Source organism: Plectropomus leopardus, chromosome 8, assembly GCF_026936395.1.
Source record: "Plectropomus leopardus strain MGB_pleo_1.0 chromosome 8, ASM2693639v1, whole genome shotgun sequence".
In the NCBI taxonomy this organism is placed as follows: Eukaryota; Metazoa; Chordata; class Actinopteri; order Perciformes; family Serranidae; genus Plectropomus; species Plectropomus leopardus.
The window spans coordinates 24,469,263-24,483,133 of NC_142183.1; the positions used below are offsets into that span (position 1 = coordinate 24,469,263).

At 41.0% G+C, this 13,871-nt stretch overlaps 1 protein-coding gene across 1 annotated transcript; it reads right to left on the reverse strand.

Annotated features, from left to right (window-relative positions):
- Nucleotides 1-302: 302 nt before the first annotated feature.
- Nucleotides 303-12,995, reverse strand: mtnr1c (melatonin receptor 1C). Its single transcript, XM_088081233.1, has 2 exons — nucleotides 11,859-12,995; nucleotides 303-1,655 (listed from the first exon to the last, which is right to left on the reverse strand). Exons 1-2 carry the CDS (start codon nucleotides 12,052-12,054, stop codon nucleotides 790-792), a joined length of 1,062 nt encoding a protein of 353 aa, XP_087937359.1. The 5' UTR covers nucleotides 12,055-12,995; the 3' UTR covers nucleotides 303-789.
- Nucleotides 12,996-13,871: the final 876 nt, after the last annotated feature.

The following is a 13,871-nucleotide window of genomic DNA, read 5'->3' on the forward strand; positions in this document are numbered from 1 at the left end:
TCTTCCCAGTGTGTTTTGCAAAGGCATCGTTGCTCAGAAGACAAGCCTGAGGGTGAGCCAGCATCATGGTGAATTAATATAGTCTACATTCCCAGTGAGAAGGAGCCTGAGATACTCGTACACAGTCAGGATGAAATATGGGATGCCAACTTGCAAATTAAATCCTTGATAACTGAGCCGAGCTTTGAATAAAAAGACCTTAGTTTGACTCTACAATCAGATTAAAGATTAGAATGAAGGACAAACAACCAACTTTTAGAGTTAACTATCATTAATTGCTGCATTTAAAAAGGTGGAGACACTTTGGGAATAAAAAATACATTTATTCTCTTTTCATGAGGTTGTTGACAAAATCAATCTGTGCAAATAGGCTGTGAGTCATTCTCATGCACATGATGTACACTCGTTGGGATGTGGCTTGAAAAGTGAAGTCTCACATCCAAACAATAAACTATACAGTATGTGTTGATTTACTGTAGATTATACTCCACTGTCCAAATGTTTTTTGGTGAGTACTTACTCAGACTTTTTTTCTTGCTTGTTTACCAGGTAGGCTAGAGGGTCACAAAAGGTATGTACCCAAGATACAATGGATTGTTTCCCTCTCAACATGAGGAAACAGAGTCTGACATGGCTGACAGAAATACGATGGCAGCAGCATCCTCTTCAAACATGATTACATCTTTACGACTGGAAAAAGAAACACATCTTGTGAAAAGGCACTGGGTGAATCATGGCACACATCCACAAACTCCGGAGAAATCCAAATTTCCCAATAAAACAACAAGTTTATACATTTAACTCTGCTACATTGTTGTTTGTTGCAGCCGGCGAGGGCTTACTCTTCAGTCCCTCTGTGGCACACCTGGAGGTCTCCATGAGGAGCAAACGTGGGATGCAAAGAGCGAGAAGGATCGTCTTGTACTCTTTGCGAAAGTTTTGGTTTAGTAGTCCATATATGACGGCGTTGAGGCAGCTGTTGAAATATGCCATGAAGTAGCTTGTGACAAAGAGCCACTCAGGTATGTTGGGCGCAACTTTCACAGGGTTTATAGCCACAGCCAGGCCTATGAGGTTCAGCGGAGCCCAGCACACTGCAAACAACACAAACACCATAAACATAGTAAGAAAGTTCCTCACATCACTTGGTTTCAGTTTGGTCCTTTGCTCTGGTTTAACCCGATGTTTCACTTGTATTACAAGCACCCATATCCTCATGTAGCAGTAGGACACCACCAGCAGTGGGATCAGAAAGTGAATAATCACCACAGAGATGGTGTAGTATGAGCTGACTGTCTGGGCGAAGGTGCAGGAGTAGATGCGAGGGTCATACTGCAGCGAGCCAACAAAGAAGTTGGGCACTGTGGCAATAGCGGTGAGCAGCCAGGTGAGGCCCAGGTAGAAGCAGGTGTTCCTCAGGCTGTACAGGCGGTCGTAGTGGAGACTGTGGCAGATGTAGCAGTACCGGTTGATGGCGATGGCTGTGATGTTAAAGATGGAGCCAATGACGCTTAGGCCCATGATGAAGCCGCTGGCCTGACAGTGCAGGTCACCCATAGTCCAGTCATCGTAGAAGATGGCTGTCAGGACCAGGGGGTAAGGGTACAAGGCCACCACCAAGTCTGCTACAGACAAACTTACTACGAAGATGTTGCCTGGAAAAACAGAAGAAAAAATGACCAAAACTGGTGTATGGTTAAAGCATACAGAACTCCTTTATCACTTCCTGCTCCGGGTTAAAATAAACTGGGTCAGTGGCGGTACGACTGTGATTTACCATCATAAATGAGCAGCTTCACTGAGCCCTCTGCGGCTCATATTGATGAGGTTTTTATCATGTACTCTCCACTGCACCAATGTGGATCGAGGCACATGCTTTATCATCACAGCTCTCTCAGTGTTGCAACCTCTTTTTTTCTCACAGTAGCAGTTTTTATGCCTCCACATCTGTGATAGCTGGGGATGATGGCATAATGCTTTAGGGTTGTCCCTACGAATGTATGTACATATGTCCTGTTCTTGTGAACAGGATACTTTAAGAATGACTTGAATGATTTTTTTTTCAAATTTGGTATTAACATCAACTTGGACTCAGGTATGAAATCATTAGGTTTCTGTTGTCATAAGTCAAAGGACAAGGGCACTCTGACCTGGTCCATCCAATTTTTGTGAATGCAATATCTCAAAAGGGCTGTGAGAGAACCTCCTTAAATTCAGCGCAAGCGTCGACTTGGACTCAGTGATGAAATGATTAGATTTTGATAGTCAAAAGTCAAAGGACAAGGTCACTCTGACCTGGTTTGTCTCATTCTTGTGAAAGCAATACCTCAAGAACACCTTGAGGGAATCTTTTTCAAATTTGGTTAATATGTTCACTTAGACTCAAGAATGAACTGATTAGAATTTGGTGGTCAAAGGATAAAGATCAAGGTCACTGTGACCTTGTGTTTGTCTCCATCCGACATCCAACGAGGCACAAGGATAAACAAATTTGATTTTGGTGATCGAGGCTCAAAGGTCACTGTGACCTCACAAACTATAACCCATAAATTCATACGGTAACTATGAAAGGATTTTTACACAAATGTCTAAGGGGATAACGTTTTGACAGTTTAAAAGGTTATAGGTTAACTTTACTGTGCCAGCATACTGTTCTGCAAAAACACAAAAGACATTTAGTTCAACACTGAATTACTGACACTAAGCGTGGGTGTCCATGTTGAGACTGTGGTGATTGTTGAGATCTTCTGTGGTGCTGGGATGAAGGTGTGTCTGTCTGTGAAGCATCATGTTTCAGAATGTGCAGCCTCTTTGCAGAGACATCCATATTTGTAACAATGTCAACTATAATAACTTCATATGAGTTTTACCAAGTGTTGCACTGCAGAGCCACATTCACCCAATTACACACACTTTCACACACTGGTGGGTGAAACTACAAGGTGCCATCTGCTCACCTAAACATTCACACACATTATCCACTGAACCACCAGCATTGGGAACAATTTAGAGTTCAGTATCTTGCCCAAGGACACTTCAACAAATGGACTGGAGGAGCTGAGGATCGGACTGCCAATCTTCCAGTTAGTAGAAGACCTGCTCTACCTCCCGAGACACAGCCTCACAGAGCTGTGAGCATAGCTGTAGACTCTCAGACTTGTTTCTAAACTTAATAATGATCTTTTTTTTTTTACCAACACACAACCAACAAATATATTTAGTGAGAGAAACAACAGAGTAGTTGTGCTGGCAATGTTTCATTTAGTCAGTCTATTCCGATAAAATGCTCAAATCAGGATGTTTAAAAGCTTCTTTGCTCCCGGCAACAGACAGTCAAATACAGAGTTTAAACATATAAAAGCCAGAACATAAGTGATTTTAAATCCAAACAAGTTCCGGTACTCCTGAGGTCTAGGCTGATGGTGGTGTGACACTGGATCTCCTCAGAAGACATGAATAATAGAAAATGACGTCTGATATTATTATAGTGCAGCTGTTCTGGGTGGAGGAAAATAAAACAATAAATCAAATTGCAATGTGTCAGATAACATGATAGATAAGAAGAACATACAGTGCAGTGGGGCCACAATGCAATTGAATTGGCGTTTCGCAGAGGATGCATTAACTTCCCATAACTTTTGAGCAGAAATTGTGCAATAAAGGGTCTATTTTGTACTTTTTTGGGGCATTTTCGCCTTTAATTGATAGGACAGCACAAGAGAGAAAGTGGAAGAGAGAAAGGTGGTGACATGCAGTAAAGGGCCGAGGCTGAAATCGAACCTGCAGCCGCTGTAGCGAGGACATAGCCTCTATACATGGGGCACCCACTCTATCCACTGACCCACCAGGCACCCCAAGAGCTTCACATTTCAGGAGTCAAGATTTGTGACAAAGTGGACATATTGCTCAAATAAACCCAGCATTAAATACGGTTTAGTATTTAGTATTTTTTTGTATCTATTTATTTGCACAGTAAAAACAGCAAAATGTTAACAAAATAGAAGCAGATTGTGCAGGTGAGATACAGACCCAGCTTTTGGAGATAAAACTCTTTATTATAAAATTAGTACTCCATGTAGTAACGAGTAGCATTAACTTGGAAAAAAAAAAAGCCATAAATATGATTACAGTCTGCTTGTCATTATTAAGGCAGTTTCTCATGCACCATTACATCATTGGTTAGAATATAAATATTTATGCTTTCTGTAAAGATCTATATAATCTGTAAAGGATTACATATATTGTGCCCTGTTTTAACAACATTTGCTGTCGCACATTGGGGTGATTCCAGGGTTGATACAACATAAACAACCTTCTGAAGTTGAAATGTGAAGGCGCAAGGCTCTCACTCACTCAGACAACAGCTGAAACAACAGTGCTGATTGGCAGATATGAAGGGACTGGATATAAAACACATGTTGGCCATCAATCATCTGCGTTCAAGGGCCTGTTAAGAGTCCTGCACTCCAGGGATAACACAACTCCAATATGACTAATTTTAATTTAATGGCTCGAACTTGATTCATCAAATGTGGTAATTAGAGAAAACATTGTAATCATGCCATTTTATTTCTACCTTAAAGGTCCCATATTATGCTCATTTTCAGATATATTACTTGTATACTTGTGCTTGTATTTTTGGTTTCTACTTGAATATTTTTACAAATTTAAATGTGTCCCTTGTCTGAAACGTTCCATTTTAGTACCTATAAGGCCCCTCCCCATAGAGCCCACTCTGCTCTGATTGCTCAGTGTTTCCGAGTTTTCCACATCTGCATTCTCAACATCTCTGTTCCATCATTGCAGCTGGGGGAATGACTGTAAATACAATGTAGCTTCACTTTACATCTTTATAAAAGGTTTCACTGGAATGGAATTGCAAGCTAACAGCTCAGGACACTGTTTGCCTCCTGTCAATGTAATTTACACACACTGCAAAACATTCCAACAGGAAATACAAAAGGACCCATACATGCCATGTTTTCTGTGTGCTTATTTCTTTTATAATGGAGATATGTGGCAGGCATGCTCATAAGCCACGCTGACACAGACGCAGTCACTGACATCGATGCAATGTGCACGCAATCACAAGTGCCTTTTCAGTGCGCAATAGTTACACCCTGAGATAAATAAAGTTTAACATTTGGAACACACACTGCATGTCATGAGAAAGGGACAACCAATCACAGCCAGCAGCTATCTGTAAATATCAGTCTGTAAATATGGAGAAGTGGATCATTTTAATGCAGGGATAACCTGAGTTTTACATCTCTTCTACAGACTATATTTTAGGCAAACTACACACTTAGGAAGCACCTGGAAGAAGATCAGTTCTGCACTCAGGATTTCTGCTAAGAGGGCTATGATACAGTGATGGTTGTGGTCGCACAGCAACCTCAGACACAACCTGCCTCCTCACTCATGAAAGTTGGCCCAAAGTAGACACAAGAATGTCACCCAGCAACTGACTTTGTGTTTTCCAGGTAGTTAAAGACGTGGCATGTGTACGGCCCCTTAAAATGTTTTTACTTCAAGTTCAAAACGATAGTATATTTGTGACATCAGCATTTCACAGAAATCCTGACAGCTTGTTAAAAGACACTGGTTTAAAGATTTCTAAGTAAAAACTGCAGTTCTCTGCAGACTGCGCATTTTGATACTTTCACATTATTTATTCAGCACCTATTCTTGCATTATATGATAAATACATAGAAATCTGACTTTTTACAATATGGGACCTTTGAGATGGGGACTTTTTTCATTTTTTGTTTTATTTTTAGAAGATAATCAGGTGTCAGGGCTCATTTTTCACCACAGACCTGGCACAGGTATTCAAACACAGTCAATTTCCAAGTTACTAAAACAGCACGAGCCATCTCTCAAGCCTGCCGAGATAAAAATAAAAGCATTTGTTCTTCATCCTCGAGTCAGCTCAGTGGGCAAATCTGTCAGATTGTATTTGTGACGCTCACAGTGCTCGCTGTGTACATTTGTCATTGTGCAGAGGTTTTATTCCTCGCTGACATCATGCGGCTCAGTGTTATCATGTGCGCTGGCTGGACAGGGGCACGCTGCAGCCTTATAGCTCTGTCTGGCTGAACCCTCTCTCCCCCTTATCGTCAAGAGGATGAGGTAAGTGCTAAAACACCGCTGAGAGGATTGCTGCAAAGCCGCCAGATGACTATCTTTGTTTTGTTGGCACCCATTATTAAAACACTGGACGAACCATCACCTCTCGCTGTTTAATTAACCAACTTGGCCGGCCTGATTGTCATCACACCCAAACTCACAGCTCTCAGAACGACAATTGTTAAAGTGTAAAACAGATGACCAACAACAATATTCTCACACCTGAATACCAGAATAAAGTCTTGCCCACTGACATCTTTGGGAGCTATTATTATCAACAAGTGTGAGTTTAACCCGAATGCTGATTGGTTGCAGGCCATCGGGGACAGCAAGCCTTTAACTTCTCTGACACCATTGGCTCTGTAATTATCTGATCTTACAGCACGCTCTCGCAAAACTGTCGACCAAGTGAAATGTTGCATCAAATCAACTGATTCATGCTTTAAAGCCTCTCCCTCCTGAGAGTTGAGCGACCACCCCATGAATTCCCCCAGTGTATCTCCCTCTTTTTGTCTGTCACATATGACATTTTGTGGCACATGAAACATAAATCAGAAATGCTACAGCAGGAAAGCTCTGCATGAGAGGAACAAGATATTTGTCACCAGAATCATCCAGCACTCACCAGGCTGCAGCATATTCAAAAATATATTAAACAAAAACTGCCTCCCACTCAGCATATAAACCTGTATTAAAATAGGCTCGGTATGCGACTTATTTATGGCACATTGCTTCATTCCAGCTGAATAGCTCTGAATAAGGAATAAAAACAATGAGGGGAAATAAAAAAGGAGTTATGCTGGAGCCAGAATAGGTACATAATGAAGGTGTAGGTGCAAGAGATAAACAAACCAAAAGACAAAACAAAAGAATGCCGGATTTTCAGCCTGACAACTTGCACGGCTGTGTGCACATGTGAATCTCAAGGGCTTGTGTTTCTCTCTGTCAAACCCACCGTCTGCATCCCATCACTCTCACCTCTCATACAGGAAATGTGATATACTACACTTTGATTCACCCAGCTATATTTATACACCTTTGAAAGACAGATAAATTCATAGAAATGTGTAGGAGGTTTGGCATCGCTTGGCTCAACATCAGCGAGGCGTATTACTACAAGTGCATATCCAAAATTAGATTACATTCGACTTAGTCAGTCATGTTATCATAAATAAGCAACAATAACCTTTCGGCAAGGGCATTAAGTGCTGATGAATAAGCAGTGACTACTTCATGAACTCGTGTTCAAGGGGCCAGAGAATTTTTTCGAAGAAGTTTCACATTAAACTGACACAAGCTGCCTTTTGGTGATGCAGCCCTGCCACGAGCCCAGCCAAAAACAACATAGTCATCATCAAAGGCCATCTACCAATCAGATCTCTTGTGTCGGAGAAAATAAGGCTCACTGGCCCTAAGAGATATCAGACCATCGGGACACAAGCAGCGTCTGGTTCCAACAAGCTTTTCACTCGTTAGGTGCAATTCCAGAAACATGAGTGCGATTATGCAAATTTAAAACAAAACCACCATGAGAAGAAGAGATTGTGATGTAAACATAGCAGTGCATTTACCTTATCTTGGTGTAGTTTCAAATAATCCTAATCTGATAATATCCTACCCACATGCTGACCACATTAGAAAACTAAATGTCATCTACTATTTTGTTGTCAGGAAAAGACGACATGTTTAATGTAGTGTGCTAAGTGATATTCCCTGTGGATCTGTGCTGTCAATTTAAATTGGCTTCTGGTTTGACTCACTAAGTCCACTGACTCAATTAACCCCCCTCTGCACACTCTGGGTTTTAGGTTTTATTCATGACTGTAGATTGACTGACTAAGGGGATGTGGTGCATGATTTAACAAAATTCAATCTCCCATCCTTACACCCCCCACAACTCCTGACATAGAGGTGCAAGCTGTGCACAAGCACAGTCAAGCTCATTCTTTCGTTATATCCTCCATCTGCTCATCGTTTCCTTGCTCTGTCCCTCTCCCTCCCTTTCTCATGAGTGCATTTTCTGAGTGTATTTTTAGTATGGTTAACCCCCAGTGGGAAACTCTAGTGTTAACACCCCATTGGCAGTCCTATAGTGCCATGCTTTACCCTTTGAAGATTCACTGGAAAGATCCTGTTACATTTGCGCACTTGAGAGAACCTTAAAAAAATAAACATATGGTACCAGCTGTCCTCAAACACATGATATTTGGGACAAATATATCAGAAGATGTACCAGCATCTATCAAATGTGTGCACATGCATGTGTTTTTTGGAGTGGTGGATAGCGGAGGGATATGGAGGCACAGCGCGTGTTGTTGAAGTGAAGCAGAGCGGAAAGGTCCTGCTGCAGTGTGTGTGTGTGGAGTTGAACCAGCAGGCTGAATAGTGTGTAATGGAGAGAGGGGATGGGATGTTTCCAGCTTGACATGCTGGATTCCACAAAAATATATATCTGAGCTTCACTGTAAATCATACATTTTACCTCACACGTGAGTCATTTCACAGGCCCAAAGTGTTATTGTATTATCCCGCACCTGCACAAAAGAGCCATTTATCACTGAAAACTGATTTTTATTTTTACAGCGGACAGATCTACAGCCGTTTGCTGTTCTTCAGCTGTGTCTTTTTGGAAACTCTGTACAATTAAACATTCATACAACGTGAGCCAAACCTATAAATAGCTCATTAAGAATAGAGAGCAGCTTGATGATCAGCTAGTAACTGTTTCAGTCACTTAAGGACATACTTTGGACAAAAATTGCTCTGCTGGAGTTTCAGATTTGTACTTATACACACAGACCAAAAAGGCGCCACAACAGTGGTGAGAACTCTCGTGCAACTGGAGCTGTCAGTCAGTCCGATTAGAGTGAGAGAAAAGTGACATGTGGCCAGTAATCAGCGCAGTGTCCATACTCCACCAGCATGGAGAAGACTTTTGAACAGGCCATTTACTCCTACCCTCTTGTTTGGGACCAGTCGACTGTGGCAATTTTGCAAACCGGATAATCAAATTATTTTTCGGGCTCCTAAACTCCTGAACAAACCGCTTTTGGCTGGTATGCACAGGAACACATTGGATGTGTTATATAATGTATTTGAAATTGTAATTAAAAGCTCATTATTCCAAACAGTCGCTGACCTAATCCCGCTGCCTGATTCGCATGTACTCATTAGCATTATGTTGTGATCACTGAGTTTAGTCTTTCACCTCAGCGGTAGGCTTTCCTGACTTTACTTTTAACCGTAGAACTGCTGGAGATAACGATGCACAGTGATTGATCTCCTGAACCCTTAAGTTTAAAGCAGTATAACATCAGTTATACAGGTTTTGGTACTCTGGTACTGTTTTGTTTTCAGCCTCCGAAAGACACATCTCAGTGTTCTGCTCTTTTTTGGAAAACACAACCAAGAGATGATTAAGTAAAAGGTGTTCTTCTCTAATTCTTGTGGCTGGAGAAAAAATATATATATTTTTTTATGACTGCTTCTTATTTCATAAAGCCTGTAGCGCTTTAGTATATTATGTTTATTGCTGCTTATGTTATGTGACTGTCCTGTGACTGTTTCTTTGATTCTTTATTCACCACTTTAGTTTTTCCATGCCAGACAAAAAACAGGCTCAGGGTATAAAGATGTTATCTGGGATTTTTATTTCAGGAAATGGACACCAACACTCACACTTTGCAACCCAAGATTTGTGATAAGTGCATTTGTTTAGGGACTGTAGGCTGAACATTAAATTTTACTTTTTAATAAAAAGCAAGGCGCTCCTCACCATAATTATCAATTTGTTTTTGACTCTCAGCTGGGACGGAGAAAATAACAACACCCTAGAGACTATGGAACTTTGCACAATGGTGTGTTTGCTGCATTTTCTTTTTTATTTTGACTTTTGCTAAAATTGTTGGAAGGTTTATCTGTGACAGAGCACAATTAAAAACGAATCATACATTTACTGACTTGACTCAGATAGTATTTATTGTTCGCTAACATTTCCCTACAGTAGCCAATAAAAGCTACTGGTCGTTCCAGGACAATTAAGACTGAAGCAGCAAAACATCACAGTATACTGATCTGAGCAATGGTGCATTTCATTGCTTGTAAATTCAACGATTGTTATCGTTATTTCTTCTTGCCACTAATGAACCTAGTAGAGGTTTAAAACAACATTTTTACTTGAAAAAGAAAATGTTTTTTGTAAGGATGGGTTCAACAATCAATAAAACAGATCCAAGTGTATTCTGTGTTTCTTAAAAGCTGGTATATTGGCTTAGGGACTACTTCACATTAGCTGCTAATTAATTATGATGGAAAAAAATAAAACCCTGATAGTCACAGAGCTGTTGTCTTTTGCAGACGGTTTCGCACATAAAAGCTCACTTTTTGACTATTTGCTAGGGCATAGGTTTTATTACGGCATAGGAGAGCACATATAATCCTAATAATAATTTTCATACCATCCCTTAGTTCCTGCACACCAAATTATAAAAACAGTCATGGCTGTTTCTAAATTAACTGGAAATCACATGAACTGGCTTAGAGGCCAATTTGAGACAGCTATACAAGAGTTTTCATTTCAGGATTGGGGTGACGGAGGGGTTTGGAGGTCCTCTGCCTGAACATTTTCAACATCAAACACTACATTTCCTGCTTCCTGGGGGGGGTTATGCATCAATTTGTGCCTCTTCTGCATAAATGGTAGTGTAAATAGCTTTAATTTTGTCAGAATGAAGGTTCTCTGCTTCCTTCATCTTTTTCATTGGTGGGGACAAATGCACATATCTAAATATTGAGGTGTCATGCCCCATGCATGCTACTTCCTTCCTTTTGCCAACAGACAAATTACAGTACCATCCCACTTTTCTGACCCCTCTCCACTTTTAATAAATAACATTCATACAGTCTATTAGTTCATGCAACAAGATATAAAAAAAATAATAATTTATGGACTAATTTCCAAATTAGTAAGAGACAACATGAATGGACTAAGAGGCCATTTGAGACTGCTACAGTTTACAAAGTAAAGGAGCCAGCTGAATGATGATGGCATATTTGCCAGGAAAGAAAAATGTCATTAAAGTGACCATTATAAATATCTTCACCTTCACACTGCTGCCTAGACACTTCCAAATGTCAACACAACAAAATATGAGGTTGTATTCAACATTAAACCTGCATAAAAGGGCATTGAAGCTATACAAAAGCATCTCTCACCTTGGCTGCTCACGGGACACCACAGGTCCTGATATAACGTGATTTATCTGGGATGGAGAACCAAGAATAGAGCCAGATGGGGGAGGAAAGGTTGTTATTATTTATAAAGAAATATGAAGGCAGACAGCCAAAGCTGTGGAAACTCCATCACAGTGGGACTGGAGGCTCGCTTTAGATAGCAGCCTGATTGTCAAGCGCAGAGGTCACACGCTACACTATATTACATAATTATAGTTATGAATGGAGCGAGGGAAGGAGAGCATCCTACAAACTGTAGGAAGACGGACATTTTTGCTTTCGGCTTCGAAAAGGAAATTATTAAATAATCGGTTCTTAAATCAATTTTGAAATAAACAGTAAAACAACTTCTTTCTTATTAATATTGATCAAATGAATTTCTTGTGTCTGCTTGTTACTTGGACACATTTCACATATCTTGACCATTAAAACTGCTGTTTCCATCAGTTTATTTGGGTCTGTCCCAAAATCAATACTTCGTTGTCCCTTTATCTCACCTGCATTCCGGAGCTTCTTGTTCCTGTACACGGACAAGATGACGAGGACATTGCCCAGGATGTCCACCACGATGGTGAAGATCAGCACGCTGGCCAGCGCAGTGGACACTCCGGCGGAGGAGGCGCTCAGCCTGCGGTCGCTGTCATTCCGGGACAAACAGCTCGACCCGTTCTCATCCTTCACCTCTAAATCCATCTCCCCTCAGGGTGCAGCGGCCATGGTGGGAATGCTCCAATGTTCAAAAAATATATATATCTACAAACCCCAACATTTAAAAGGACTTTACTGGAGGGAGTCTTCAACTTTTTGACACTCCTGCTCCGCCTGTGGAGTAGTGGGAGGAAGACGCGAACCATAGCATGATGATACGATTATTAATAGATTCAGTGCATGCGGGGAAATCTAAGAAGTTAATTTCAAAAAGGTGATAAAGATGCCAGGAGCTCGTGTTTCAGTGCCGTCCTCAGTGTGGTCCTCACCAGGGCTCTCCCTGCGCGCTGCTCCATTCTGACAGGAGGGCTCGTCCAGAAGGCATGTGAGCGCACGGGAGTGCGTAATGGAAATGCTTAGGATGCGAGGCTCACACGGGGAAACGGAGAATCCTGTATTCTTTTTAGGGCATTAGCGAGGACAATGTTTCTGTTTAATTCTGTCGGCAGGCGGCCTCGATGCTCTTGTTAAAAATTAGCTGTTGTAAACTGTTTTCCAGACTATAAATAGTCTGCGATCTTTGGGTCCTGAGCCTTTTCTCAGGACCAGTCTCATGAAATCATAACAACACGAAGATCCGATTGACTGTGGAGTTGTGGAGAGCGATGCCAAGGATACCTGTCCTCATCTTAATCGTGTGATTTACAACGGCAGCCATTAATACCTTGCCAGGTTTCTTACTGATCTGTATTAAATCAGAGTGCCTCTCCTTCAGTGCGCATGGAAATGGCGCCTTCGTGTGTCCAATAGAGACTTTTACAAACAGTGAAAAACAAAAACAATATTTTACAATTCATATATTTTTTTTAATCATAAACTGTGCATTGCTGGTGCAACATAAAGCCATGCGCATTCCTGACACCAAAGTGTCAACTGCATCAGGGCCCCAGATCTCCAAGGGCCCCAAAGATAGTCTACAGGCTCAATGAGCGCAAACTGGTTTTTTTTTGTTTTTTGTTTTTTTTTGGGGGGGGGGGTTCATCATTAAAGTGCAATATTGACTGGGTTTGCATTGTTATGTATTCTTGTGGCACTCTGTCAAAATAGTATAGCACCTTATTATTTGGTTTGTTAAATTAGACCTTTAAAGAATTACCAACTGCTTGAATAATGTCAAATTTCATTAAATGAGTTATTTAACTGACACAAAGAAATCTGTTGGCAGGTCTATCCAACTAAAGTAGCACTGGTTTGTTTCTGTGCAAAATATAATTACATGTGTTTTAAATGTATCCAATCTGGAGTGCATTTTTGAAAAGCTTTATATTCAGAAATGAAAAACGTTGGCATTCTGTGGACAAAATACCAAAATGGAGAGATCCATTTTTTGTGAGTGTGGACATGGTCTGACAAACAAAAAGTGGTCACTGGGGAAGGGGCAGAGTGGAGGTTTGACCAGCTGAGACTGAGCAGACTAGCCTGACCGTGTCTGTCTCCTGCTGGATGATGGCTGTGATGCACAGCCTTGTCATCTGCAGACCAAGAGAGGAAAAAAAGGACAAGTTTCACTATGTTCCTGCCATTTTGGTGTCTTGGTGTGGATGGTGGTTACAAAAAAGACCTGAAATTGCTCTTGTGGATGCAAGTCGTTTTCACACATAAAGTTTCAGCGTAACCAAAATCTTTCCTTGACCTAATCCAAATGGTTTGACATGTCTCACCGAAGCCTGTCTGATTCTAATTAACATTTACTGTATGGCTAAGTCTAAGTTGCTCTCTTTTTTTTCTCAGCTGGTTTAAGCAGCAACAATCAGCCCCCTTCACCCCTTGGTCTGGCAGTGGAGGCCCTGAGGAAAATGCTA